General features: G+C 45.7%; 1 protein-coding gene across 2 annotated transcripts in view; it reads right to left on the bottom strand.

Moving 5' to 3' along the window:
- The window catches only part of apc2 (APC regulator of WNT signaling pathway 2), a 135,124-nt gene that overhangs the window by 48,501 nt on the left and 73,380 nt on the right, over window positions 1–13,243 (bottom strand). Inside the window, exon 1 of one of the 2 annotated variants that reach the window (XM_086004538.1) lies at window positions 3,477–3,895. The exons of the other annotated variant lie outside the window; for it this stretch is intronic. Coding sequence (XP_085860664.1) covers window positions 3,477–3,515 — 39 coding nt within the window. The 5' untranslated portion in view covers window positions 3,516–3,895. Of the gene's footprint in view, window positions 1–3,476; window positions 3,896–13,243 lie in introns of those variants that run through there. 2 annotated transcript variants of the gene reach the window in all.

The raw sequence follows: 13,243 nt of genomic DNA, 5'->3' as shown, positions 1-13,243 counted from the left end.
ACCATCGGACCCACCCGACCGCCATCTGCTCCCCTCGACCACCATCGGACTCCCACCACCCCCCGCGATTGGGACACCCCCACACTAGACCTATCCAGCCTGTCAATCAGGCTGCCTGTGGGTGGGAAAGCGACAGAATTTTTTTTTAAGAAGCCCTGGAGTTAAAAACTGCAGGACATTCGGGAAACCCGTTCTTCTGGGTTTCCTGACCACAAAACAGGTTCTCCCCCACTGCCGCCCCCCCCCCCCCCCCCATCTCCGCCTCGCATGGAACTCACCTCTAGGCCAAAACCTAGGCAAATGTATCTGCAGTCAATCCCTCCAAATACAGTTGATGTCAAAGAATGGATCATGATTTTGCCAGATGATGTTTAAGGTAATCTGTCCACCCCCTACCCAATCTGGCCAACATGTGACTCCAATTTCACACTATCTGGTTGACTTTTAATGCCATCCGACATGGCCTAGGGAGCCATTCAGTCATTTAAATAAATAATTGCTATGAAGAAGGCGGCCCACTACCAACTTCACAGGGTAACTAGGGATAAGCAATAAATGTGGCCTTGCCAACGTCACCCATGTTCCGAGAATAAATGGGGAAAAAATGTCTATGGGGAAGGACATTCAATGGCAAATGTAAATGAGGTGTTCAGTGTATAATGTCATTCTGTTTAAGCAGGAACAGTAGTGTGAAACTACATATAAGATTCTGAGGGGGGTTGACTGTAGATGCTGAGAGGTTGCTTCCCGTGGCTGGAGAGTCCAGAACTAGGGGGCATAGTCTGAGGATAAGGGGTCGGCTGAGATGAAGAGGAATTTCTTCACTCAGAGTTGTAAATCGTTGGCATTCTCTACCCCAAAGGGCTGTGGATGCTGAATCATTGAGTATACTCAAAGCTGCGATTGACAGATTTTTGACTCTAGGGGTTCAAGGGATATGGAGATCGGGCACGAAAGTGGAGTTGAGGTCGAAGATCAGCCATATGACCTACTCCTGCTCCTAATTCTTATGTTCTCATGTACTTTCAAAGGGCACTTGAATTCCCCAACTCCCTATGCACTAGTTCCGACAGTTAAACAGATCTCATCACAGCAGTGGTTGGCTCACCTCATGGCAGGGGAAGGTGACAGCAGGACCTGTTCCATAGATCTTGTTGCCTTGCACGGTGTGTTATTGATGGAAAAAGGAGGTGAGCACATCGTGTTGCTCCCTCAACTGAAGTAGGTGGGACAGCAGCAAGAAAATCCCTTCCTTGAAGGACAATAGTGAACCCGTTGGGTCTTTATGACAAGCTGGCCGTTCTCATGGACACTTTTTTTTTTTGCCGGTGCCAGCCCACAATGGCAGGTGGTGTCACACACCTGCTCACTGACAGGCCGGAGAATGGTAGAACAGTGCGCTGTTGGTGCGGCACCAAGTCATACCGATCGGAAAGGTTCCAGGTCCACTTTCCAGTCTGTGCTGGGCTACCTGATCTCAGCCAGGGCTCTGGTAAGGGTCTTACAATTTGTTCTGGAACGAGGGGTCACAGTCTCAGGATACGGGGTAGGACATTTAGGACTGAGATGAGGAGAAATTTCTACACTCGGAGGGTGGTGAACCTGTGGAATTCTCTACCACAGAAGGCTGTGGAGGCCAAGTCACTGAATATATTTAAGAAGGAGATAGATAGATTTCTAGACACAAAAGGCATCAAGGGATATGGGGAGAGAGCGGGAATATGGTGTTGAGATAGAGGATCAGCCATGATCATATTGAATGGCGGAGCAGGCTCGAAGGGCCAAATGGCCTACTCCTGCTTCTATGTTTCTATGTTTCTCTATGTTTCTATGTCTCAGCACCCCTGGCCTCGGAAAGGGAAAGAAATTGAGCCTTAAGTTCCTGCTCCTGATCACAGGAAAAGTGGTGTCGTGCAGGTTGGGCGAGGAAGAGATTATGTTTGTCTGTGATGCCCCCTTGGTTAAATAGCCCATTGGCACCCAGTACTTGGTCTCACACATGAAGATTAGCCATTCATGCTAAGTATCTGATAACCAATACACTGGTAGTAGCCTTGGAACCGTATCTCAGCATAGAAGGGAAGAAAAGAGCGAAGAAGAATTGGGTGGAAAACAGGAGAACAGTTCTCCATACAGTGAGCTCCCAATCTCTGCTGTCTGTTCTGGGGAGTTGCTGATTGCCTCTAAGGCGCTTCCCCTTAACAAAGGAGCAATATCAGGATGGTAGGCATATCCTTCTCACCGAGGCACACCTGTCAGTGGCAGCTTCAAGCTCTGTGTGGGCAGAGGCCTGTGGTTTACCTGCCCACCCTCCAGAACAGTGTTCAGCAGCACTGCCAGGACCAGTAAGAAAAGTAGCTTTAATAATGGGGGAGGGAGAAAGAACAAAGGACATTTTTTTTAAAAGGGCATTTTTTAAAAAGGGGCATTTAAAAAATATGACATTTAAAAAGTGGCATTTTAAAATAGGGCATTTAAAAATGACATTTAGAAAACGCATTTTTAAAATAAAGCATTTAAGAGGGTATTTTTAAAGGGGGTTATTTAAAAAAGGACATTTAAAAATCTGGATCAGATCTGAATCACATTTTTTGCAGTCTGCAGGTTAAAAATGAGTTGGTTTTCATTATGTATGAGAAAGTGTCAAGCACAGTGCAGCGACATTGTAAAATACATTGCACTATTCTTCAAGATGGTGTTAATGTGCAGGGGATGAGAGCGTGCTGCAGTCTCTAGGTTTATCAGACAATAGACTGAGAATTGGAAGCACTGAAAGCAAAACAGGAACAGAATGGGAAAATGGGCAGAACGATGCAGCACCGTCTCTGTACCAAGCATTTTAATGCCGCCAACGGCTGCATCGTGACTTCCATTTAACGGGAACAAACGGATAATGATCCTGCACACTGACTGAATTCCACATACAGGCCAAGCGTGTGCGTGTGTGTGTCTCTGCTGTTGAGTGTCACAGCAATTTTTTTTTTTTTAAAAGGAAGCAAAATGGAAGAGCGGGGGAGGCGAAAAAAAAGATGTGATTGCTGCAAAATTCTTAAATATGAACAGCAGAGTGGCACATGCGCCCTCTCCATCCATCATCTTGTGAACCCTTTGCATGTAATCTTTCTCACTAATGAAAATTAACATTGTGCAGACATTTCCTGAGGGTTATGCTAATATTGTAGGGGGGGGGATCCCAATATTTCCTTCGACAAATAATACTAATATAAATAATGATAATAATTGTTGACATCTGTAACATTTAGGTGGAAAATTGGCCAGGCATTAACGGAAAAGGATCTGGGCGAAACAGAATTGTTTTAAATGTTGATGTTTAACAAAGAAAAGGTAAAAAAAATCAAAGGCAGATGCCGACCAGCAGAGCAGCTAACAACCCCAGTCAGCCTCTGCTTATTAGTATGCGGCTTCAGCTGCATGTTTGGTACACCCTAGAGGACTGTACAATTTGAAATTCCTACCTGACTCCCCTCATGGGAGCACGGGATGGATTCCGACATCCCCTGTCCTAGTTTTCAGCACCATGTGACCCTGTTCCCGTTCCTTTGAGCCTTCTATTCGGACATCTCCCCACCACCAGGCTTGAAAGCCCCGTCTACCGGATCGAAAGCACATTCATCCAGACACCACGCCAGCCTTCCAACAACAACAAAAAAAAACAACAAATGGAAATGGCTGTGCCCTCTCCAGCCTAGTCAAGAACCCACGCACCGACTAAACACAAGACCGAGAGGCTGGGCAGGAATTTTCACTGAGACCCCCTTTTTCACTTGCACAGTCCCTGAGCTTTCCACACAATTCTGGCACAACGCTCAAGATGACAGCTAAAGAAGAGAGAGAGAAAGAGAGAGAGAGAGAGAGACCGGCCACTGCCTGACTGCTACATCCCTGATGTCATCTCCAACACCCAATCACAAAGCAAGCAGTTAATCTTTTCACAACTACCTTTTCTTTTCACCCTAGCAACACTGGGTAAAAAGGCAAGGGTCTGTAAAATGTAGTGACTTAAAAGGTATTTTTCTTTAATATTTCAATTATTATTTGGTTTTTTTTGCACATCTGCGGTATGAATATAGTGTTCCCTTGAGTACTAACGATCCTTTGCTGCTTTTAATGATATGTGCATTTTCCATCTTAGAATTACAACTAACACCAGCTTTAATTCTGCTTTGTAAAATATTCAGTGTTTGAAATTTGCATTGAGGGGAACCAGAGCTATTTATTCTCCCGTGAGGAGCAAGGGAATGCAAAATGTTATTAAAAAAACATTAGATTTAGAATCAGCACTGAAGTCTTTCAGATGTTGAACACTTCACTGTGTTTCTGTTCTCTTTGGGAGATGAGAATTTCTTTGCAAGGCTGAAAGACTGAACATCTTTCTATTGTGTCATGCCTGTGGAAAATTATTTTTGTTGCTGATTTGTACGCAGGTCCCTAATGAAGGGGGTCCAGAGAAAACATGCAGAATGGTCCATCATGAGGAATAAATATTTTAAATTATTGCTTTCTCTGCGTTTCTCCCCAACTGTTTTTGAAAAGCGGACTCATGCTGGGCTAATGGTCCAGAGGGGACAGTCACCCGCTGTTACCAGGATCGAGTGGCCATTCTTTGCCCCTCAGTCTTGCCAGTAAGTGGCAGCAGACTATTCCAGCACGGAAGGCGTCACAGCCATGGCCGATCGTGTTCTCACCGACCGACACGCCAGCAAGAGTAATGAGATGGCCAGTCTGGAGCAAGAAGCCTGGATGATTTTTCTTCTCCCAAATTCAAGGGGAAAGAGGCCAATGGAACATAGGATTGCGCAATGCTAGAAATGACCATTGTGGTCCATCTGGCCAAGTCCCAATGGCTCATGAAATATCAGGGCAACTTTTCCTGACCTTTGCCCCGGGACACGTCCATTTCTTGGGCGCAAGCATCAGGAGAAAGGGACGGACACCAGTTTTACTGGGTCTCTGCCCCTCGTATGTTGCCCCAGGATTTCAGGGTTGTTTGGCGAGGGGGATAGGGGTGGGGTGGAGCAGAGCTGGGACTTTGCCCACAGTAGGCATGGTCCTCAAGTAGGACCTTCTTGACAGGGAAGTTATCCCCGGTGCCCTGGCCAATACTTATCCCTCAGCCAACATCACGAAAACACAGATTGTTTGGTCATTGTCACATTGCTGTTTACGGGAGCTTGCTGTGTACAAATTGGCTCCTAGATTACAACAATAACCACATGTCAAAAGTACTGCACTGGCTGTAAGGCGCTTTGAGACGTCCTGATGTAGTGCTATAAAAATGCAAGCTTTTCTTCTTAATTATATTAATACAGTAAGTATGTATTATAAAACATAGGAACAGCAGCAGGCCATTCAGCCTTTCGAGCCTGCTCCGCCATTCAAATGAGATCTTGGCTGATCTGTATCCTAACTCCATCCACCCAGCTTGGCTCCATATCCCTTAATACCCTTGGCTATCAAAAATCTTTCGATCTCAGATTTAAAATTATTAGTTGAGCTAGCATCTACTGCATTTTGTGGGAGCGAACATACAAAGGATGTTCCGTCCTATTAAGATTTACAAAAAATGTGTCCCTTTATTCTATTATCTTATAAAACGACATTTCAGTCTTTTGATCCAGCTGCAGACTTAAATGTTGTTTAATTGACAACAAAGAATAATGTTGAACAAACATTTTTTGCTTGCATAACTACTGCTGATCAACCTGTCTATTTTAATGGGATGCATCCAGCGATCACCCTAGGTTGTTTTCATGAGGCTAAAATGGTGATAGAACAATAAAGGTGCCGAATATTTCATCCTAAGATTCTGAAGGGGATCGACAGGGTGGATGCTAAGAGGTTGTTTCCCCACTGGCTGGAGTGTCTAGAACTAGGGGGCAGAGTCTCAGGATAAGGGGTAGGCCAAATAAGACTGAGATGAGGAGGAATTTCTTCACTCAGAGGGTTGAGAATCCTTGGAATTCTCTGCCCCAGAGGGCTGTGAATGCTGAATCGTTGAGTATATTCAAGGCTGAGATAGATCGATTTTTGGACTCTAGGGGAATCAAGGGATATGGAGATCGGACGGGAAAGTGGAGTTGAGGTCGAAGATCAGCCATGATCTTATTGAATGGCGGAGCAGGCTCGAGGGGCCGTGTGGCCGACTCCTGCTCCTAATTCTTATGTTCCTACTATTTCATTATGCCATAGAAATTTAACAGGGCCACTGCAATTACCTGCAAAACAAAATTGGCTATTAATATAGCAGCTCTAGTTTGACAGTAACTCCCAGATACATTCACCACAGGTGGATTCTGAGCCCAGTGTGAGAGAAGTGCCACTGAGCTGACCATCTCATCCAGGGTGGGGGCAGATTGAACCCTTCCCTCAGAACAACCAATATTGCAAACTCCAAATGAAACGCTTCCTTCAGATTCCTGCTACTCTGCACAAACTCTATCGTGATGCGCCTGCCCCCAACTCACGCCTCCACTCCACCCGGCCACTGGAGCTGTAACATTCTCCAACAGCCCAACTCAAACACTCCTCCACACCCTGTGATTCACGTTCCCCTCCAGATCAGAAGAGAAGTAGATAAATGGTGTGAGAAGCAGGGGATCAAACTGAGGTGCAGAAGGTTGTGAGAAGGAGAGAACATAGGAACAGGAGTAGGCCATTTTGCCCATCGAGCCTGTGCTGGGGCTTGTGCTCCACACGGGTCTCCTCCCATTCCATCCACCTCATCTCAGCCTTTCAGCATATCTTTCCGTTCCCTTTTCTCTCATGTAGTCGTCTAGTTCTCTTTTGAAAGCATCTAAGCTATTTGCCTCAACCACTTCCTGTGGTAACGTGTTCCACATTCTAACCAGAGACCACGGCTGATCTGCGACCTAACACCAACTACCCACCTTTGCCCCATATCCATTAATACCTTTGGTTAACAAAAATCCATCGATCTCAGATTTAAAATTAATAATTGACCTATCATCAACTGCCGGTTGTGGAAGAGAGTTACAAACTTCCACCACCCTTTGCGTGTAGAAGTGTTTCCTAACTTCACTCCTGAAAGGCCTGGCTCTAACTTTTAGGCTATTTCCCCTAGTCCTAGACTCCCCAACCAGCGGAAGTACTTTCTCTGTATCTACCCTATCAGTTCCCCTTAATATCTTGAAAACTTGGATCAGGGATCAGATTGAGATACAGAGACAGTGTGTAGCAGCGTCATGCGAATTAACTCTGTGTTGTATAGTTAAAATAGTAATTAAGACATCTCTTAGTCTCAGAATAAGGGGTCGGCCAGTTAGGACCGAGATGAGGAGGAATTTCTTCACTCAGAGGGTGGTAAATCTTTGGAATTCTCTACCCCCAGAGGACTGTGGAGGCTCAGTCGTTGAGTATATTCAGGACAGAAATCGATAGATTTTTGGATATTAAGGGAACCAAGGGATATGGGGATAGTGCAGGAAGGTGGAGATGAGGTAGAAGATCAGCCATGATCTTATTGAATGGCAGAGCAGGCGCAAGGGACCGAGTGTGGCCTGCCCCTGCTCCTATTTGTTATGATCTTGTGTTCTTAGCAGTACTGATATTTAATGGACAGTGATAGATATCTCTCAGTAGCTGCTTGTAATTAGCTGAATAATACAGATGCAGTAATTATGTCTGTAAATATCCAAAGCCAATAAAATCATCTCATTGAAACCTGAATTTCTCTGGTTGTCTCTGACCTGTCACTTTGTGCTGTTTTAAAAAAAAATGTCTTTATTGCTCATACTTAAATAAGGAAAAGTTATTTATGCAGTGATGGAGTGGGCTGTCTACAGCTGCTTCAGGAGACGTGCCGGCAATAACGACTCCTCAAGTTGTGATAACACTTCTTTAAAAGGATAAACAACTCACTATCATTCATATTTTCAACATGCAAATGTCTCAGAAATAGTTCTTTTTAATCCATCACCTTTTCTGTTCTTTAACTCCCCACATCCCGCCTTCTCGCACCATTCCCAGATCAAAATGGTGGACAGGAGACCTATTCCTGGGACTCTGCTTGCGCATCCCCGATTTCCTTCACTTCAGCTGCCGAGGCCCTAACCCCTGGTATTTCCTCCCTAAACCTCTCTACCTCTCTGTCCTCATTTAAGTTTCTCCTTAAAACCTCCCTCTTTGACATACAAACTTTTGGTCACCTGTCCTTATATCTCTCTATCTGGCTCGGTGTCAAATTTTGTCTGATAACGCTCCTGTGAAGGGCCTTGGCACGTTTTAATGCGTTAAAGGCGCTATATAAATGCAAGTTGTTGTTGCTTGTGCTGTTCTGCACCCAGTCACTGGGAGCCACTTGAGAGCAATGTGGATTCGCTGGAACTTTTCCCAACTTCTGGAAAAACACCTCAGCTCAGAATGAGAACTTTCCGAGACCCTTCATTACAATTTTGTTGGTTTTACAGATCTGTTTTTCTCTCAACAGCTTCAAAGCAATTCCTGTAAGTGCACCATGTCCCCTACAATCCAGAAGTTGTATTTCTATCATTGATCTACCCTTTGCTGCATTATGTGACCCCGCAGGACCAACAGTTATCTCTGCTTACAATAATCCTTTACTGAATCAGCCATCGCTCAGTGGGTAGCACACTCTCGCCTCTGAGTCAGAAGGTTGTGGGTTCAGAGTCCCACTCCAAAGCCTTGAGCACGAATTCTAGGTTGACATTTCCAGTGCAGTACTGAGGGAGTGCTGCACTGTCAGAGGTGCCATCTTTCGGTTGAGATGTTAAACCGAGGTCCCATCTTCCCTCTCAGGTGGACGTAAAAGATCCCATGGCACTATTTCGAGGGGGAGGAGTTCTCCCTGTTGTCCGGGACAATATTTATCCCTCAACCAAAATAACCGAAAAACAGATGACCTGGTCATTATCACAATGCTGTTTGTGGGAGCTTGCTGTGTGTAAATTGGCTGCCATGTCTCCTACATTACAACAGCGACTACACTTAAAAATGGACTTCATTTACTGTAAAGTGCTTTGGGATGTCCTGGGGTTGTGAAAGGTGCTATATAAATGCAAGTCTTTCTTTTAAATGGAGTTTCATGCTACATTATTACATTCACTTCGGATTGGTGAATATTAAACTCAGACAGATGGACTACAACAACTCTGTAACGGGTTAATTACCCTTCCTAAGGAACATCGTCAGATATAATTACATGTCCTGAAAGTTTTCAGACTCACTCTGCCGCTGACCTTTGCACCTGTCTCTGTCGGAGTATCTGGGGTCAAGGAATGGTGGGGGGGTCATCTATTGTAAATATTTTCTGTGGGTGCCAACGCCAGTATCTGGAGCATCCGCTGGGTGAGGGGGAGGAAGATGAGGTGCATACAAACCTTGGGGATGTCACTGGTGACACCCACCAATTCAATGTGACTGGCCCCCTTTGTATAAAGGGCCGATCTAAAAAGAAAATTTAAGAGCCAATTCCGAAGCCTTGCAGATCTAGGTCTAGATAAGGGAAGCCCTCCCACTGGTCCAGCCTCCTTGAGATGCCACGGGCGTTCAATGGGGTGGATGGAAATTCTGCCCTCCCCAGACCCCAGTGGAAACTCTTAGTGGAGATCCAGTATTTCCAATACACACTTGACCTTCCACGCTTGCTGGGCCTCTTGTGCTTGCTATCCCTTGTCCCCACACCCCATCCTCCACAGTCCCCTTCCCCCATCTCATTGTTCCCCAGAATACAAGGCAATTCATGAGCAGAACCTGTGAATGGAAAATTCAGGTTGCTTCTTGTCCTCTCATTTCACATTCTTATTGCTCCTTATTCCTATAGTGTGATTGCCAACATGAGTTTTTTTTTGTCTGAATTAGTCACCAGAATTTTGGAAAAACTCCAATATCCTGTTTTTAAGCAATTCATTCTTTTGAAATTAGGTTCTGGGAGAACTTAATGAAATTCAAACTGATCAATACAAAAGCCACAATCCAAACATGCACATAAACAAGTGGCACACCAGATAAAATTCAAACCGCTACTTCAGGAAGATTCATTTTTGTCAGCACAGATTCATTCAACATATAGGATTTCAAGGCAAAATACGGCCGACCAACCTTTGGCTCACCCTTGCAATTTACGTTGCTGCGGCCATTAGCAATTTAAATCAGCAAAGCAATCCAATCTAGCATCGCGAAAACAAAGAAGCAACTAATTCACGCTTTGTAACATCGTATTTAACGAATCCCATTGACATGGGATACAGCATTCGAACACCAGCATGCATGGCGATGAAGCCTGGCGGTCTTTCTGAAAGGCACAGCATGGCTCTGCCACCGCCTTCCTGCTAAGCCACATCCACCTGTTCCCTGATAACTCTTAAAGCAACATCTGACCTGATGGGCGGAATGGGACTATGCGCCTTGCATCTCCGGCAGCCCTTCCCTGCTCTTGCAGTTCTTCCTTAGCCAAATGCAGTGCTTGAGGCGGGGGGGGGGGCACTGAGTACAATATCCATCTTCGTCAGTGTGCTGAAGGACTACTGTGCAGCGGTTTACTGAGTGCTACCGACAGGCAGCGTGTTGCTCCTGCTGCAACGTCCAATTGATGTGGGTGGTAGGGATAAGCTAGCTTGCTAATCTGTTGTGCTTTTCCACTTAGTACATATTTTGCCAGCAGTAACAAGCTAAACTAGCTTTCTTCACAGTAGAAGACCAAAAAGCACACCAGAAATGGTGGGGAACCAACGGTCTAATGAGGGTGAGGAACTTAATGTAATTAATATCAGTAGAGAAAAAGTACTAGAGAAACTAATGGGACTAAAAGCCGACAAATCCCCTGGACCTGATGACCTACATCTGTCTAGTGTTCTAAAAGAGATGGCTGAAGAGTTAGTGGATGCATTGGTTTTGATCTTCCAAAATTCCCTAGATTCTAGAATGGTCACAGAGCTGTCAAACGATGACAATTCATCCGTCAAAAATTTTTGACAGATGAAATGTCATACTCTGGCGTTCCCTGTCACCGGCTTTCCCTTAATTGGCCTGCTAAACCCACTGGGCGGACTTAACAAGGTCAATCAAGGGAAAATAGCGTGGGTTGGCCAGAAGTTGATGGAGGCGGGATTAAAACCTGGCAAGTGGGAGTCCCGCCTCCAAAAGCTCCCAATTGGCAAAATTCAGCCCTTGTTGTTCAGAGAGATTTGGTTGTCCTCGTGGAAGAAACACAGAAAGCTAGCATGCAGATACAGCAAGCAATAAGGAAGGCAAATGGCATGCTGGCCTTTATTGCAAGGGGGTTGGAGTATAAGAGTAAGGAAGTCTTACTACAATTGTACAGGGCCTTGGTGAGACCACACCTGGAGTACTGTGCACATGTTTGGTCTCCTTATCTAAGGAAGGATATACTTGCCTTGGAGGCGGTGCAACGAAGGTTTACTAGATTGATTCATGGGATGAGAGGACTGTCCTATGATTAAAGATTGTGTAGAATGGGCCGATACTCTCTGGAGTTTAGAAGAATGAGAGGTGATCTCATTGAAACATACAAGATTCTGAAGGGGATTGACAGAGTAGATGCTGAGAGGCTGTTTCCCCTGGCTGGAGTGTCTAGAACTAAGGGGCATAGTCTCAGGATAAGGGGTCGGCCATTTAAGACCGAGATGAGGAGGAATTTCTTCATTCAGAGGGTGATGAATCTTTGGAATTCTCTGCCCCAGAGGGCTGTGAGTGCTGAGTCTTTGAGTATATTCAAGGCTGAGATCGATAGATTTTTAGACACATGGGGAATCAAGGGATATGGAGATCAGGCGGGAAAGTGGAGTTGAGGTCGAAGATCAGTCATGATCTTATTGAATGGCGGAGCAGGCTCGAGCGGCCGAATAGCCTACTCCTGATCCTAATTCTTATGTTCTTAAATGATCAGGAAACGTACGTTATTCCGCACTCTCAATGTTATTGCTTGGGAACCACTAAAGTATTCCGGCTTTGCAGCTAACACCAATAAAATTTCCAGGGTCCCATTAGCTGTTGTCCTATAAGAGGATCTCATGGCATTGCTTAAGAGTAATCTGGGATCTGGAGCACAGTTATGATGTTTAGCCATTAATGCAGCCTGTCCCTTTAAGGCCATTGCTCAGGCACTATCCATGTCAATAAAGCTACTTTTACATTGGCAAGGTCAATTGCTTGTAGGTTTAGATATCAGCTCAGAGCCAAGGATGCAATAATTGGCTTTCTTTCTCCTTTTTACGATAGTTTTGCATCTGTAACTAAGGGCTGGATTTTGCCAGCACTGGGGAGGCGGGTTTGGAGGCGGGACTGCCGGGAAAATGGCAGAATTTGGGGGCGGGTGCCCATCCCACCCCCAACCTGCCTCCGTGCTATCTTGCCAGGAGGCGGGTAGCCGTCCCGCACCGGGTCCCGTCTCCTTGGAGGCGGGAAGGGATTACAGCCACTTAACTGCCTGTTTGCCCACACAAGTGCGGGTTTCCCGAAGGCTCCGAAACCCGCCAGGGTCACCGAGGCGAGTAGTGGGTCTGCGGGGGTCCAAAAGTGTGCTGTGGAGGTGAGTGATGGTTGCAAGTGTGGAGAGGTGAGTATCTGAGGTAAATGGGAAGTGTTAGAAAATGTGTACTTACCTTTGTTTCTTCCTGCAGGCTTCAATCGGTGGGTATGCGGAGAGTCTCGCACCTCCATGATAGAGATGACAGATGGCCGTTGCATTCTCCAATGCAGCAACCATCTAATATCCACAAAAGAAAGCGGTTTGATGAGGTCTTGAATTCAAGAACTCATCAAACTACAGAAAATGTCAGTGTTTGACAGCCTCCAAAAGCTCCCCATTGGCAAAATCCAGCCCTAAGTGTGGCGTCTGGAGTGTGAGGAATATGCACTAGATGTAAGACTTTTATATATCACTATCAGATCTCCCATGGTTCTGACAAAAAGTCAACGACCTGAAATGTTAACTCTGTTTCTCTCTCCATGGATGCTGCCTGACCTGCTGAGTATGTCCAGCATTTTCTGTTTTATATTTCAGATTTCCCATGGCACATCACACAGTGAGTCAACGGGTTATGGGGGTGAAATTGGGTGCCTTTGTGACTCCCGCTACGGCGTTGCGCCCTGATCTCCTTCGCCCGGAGATCGTGATGTCATCGCCGTGTGCATCGCCCCGGAACCCGAAATTGACTTCCGCCCCCTGCAGCAGCGCCGGTCGAAAACACCGACAGCTGCAGGAGGCGTGCATCGGGTGGCCGTC

This window comes from Somniosus microcephalus, chromosome 13 (assembly GCF_052327205.1).
Source record: "Somniosus microcephalus isolate GS21.2 chromosome 13, FLI_Smic_1.0, whole genome shotgun sequence".
Classification (NCBI taxonomy): Eukaryota; Metazoa; Chordata; class Chondrichthyes; order Squaliformes; family Somniosidae; genus Somniosus; species Somniosus microcephalus.
The sequence above is the reverse complement of the archived record's forward strand: the minus strand, read 5'-3'. Positions and strand labels throughout refer to the sequence as shown.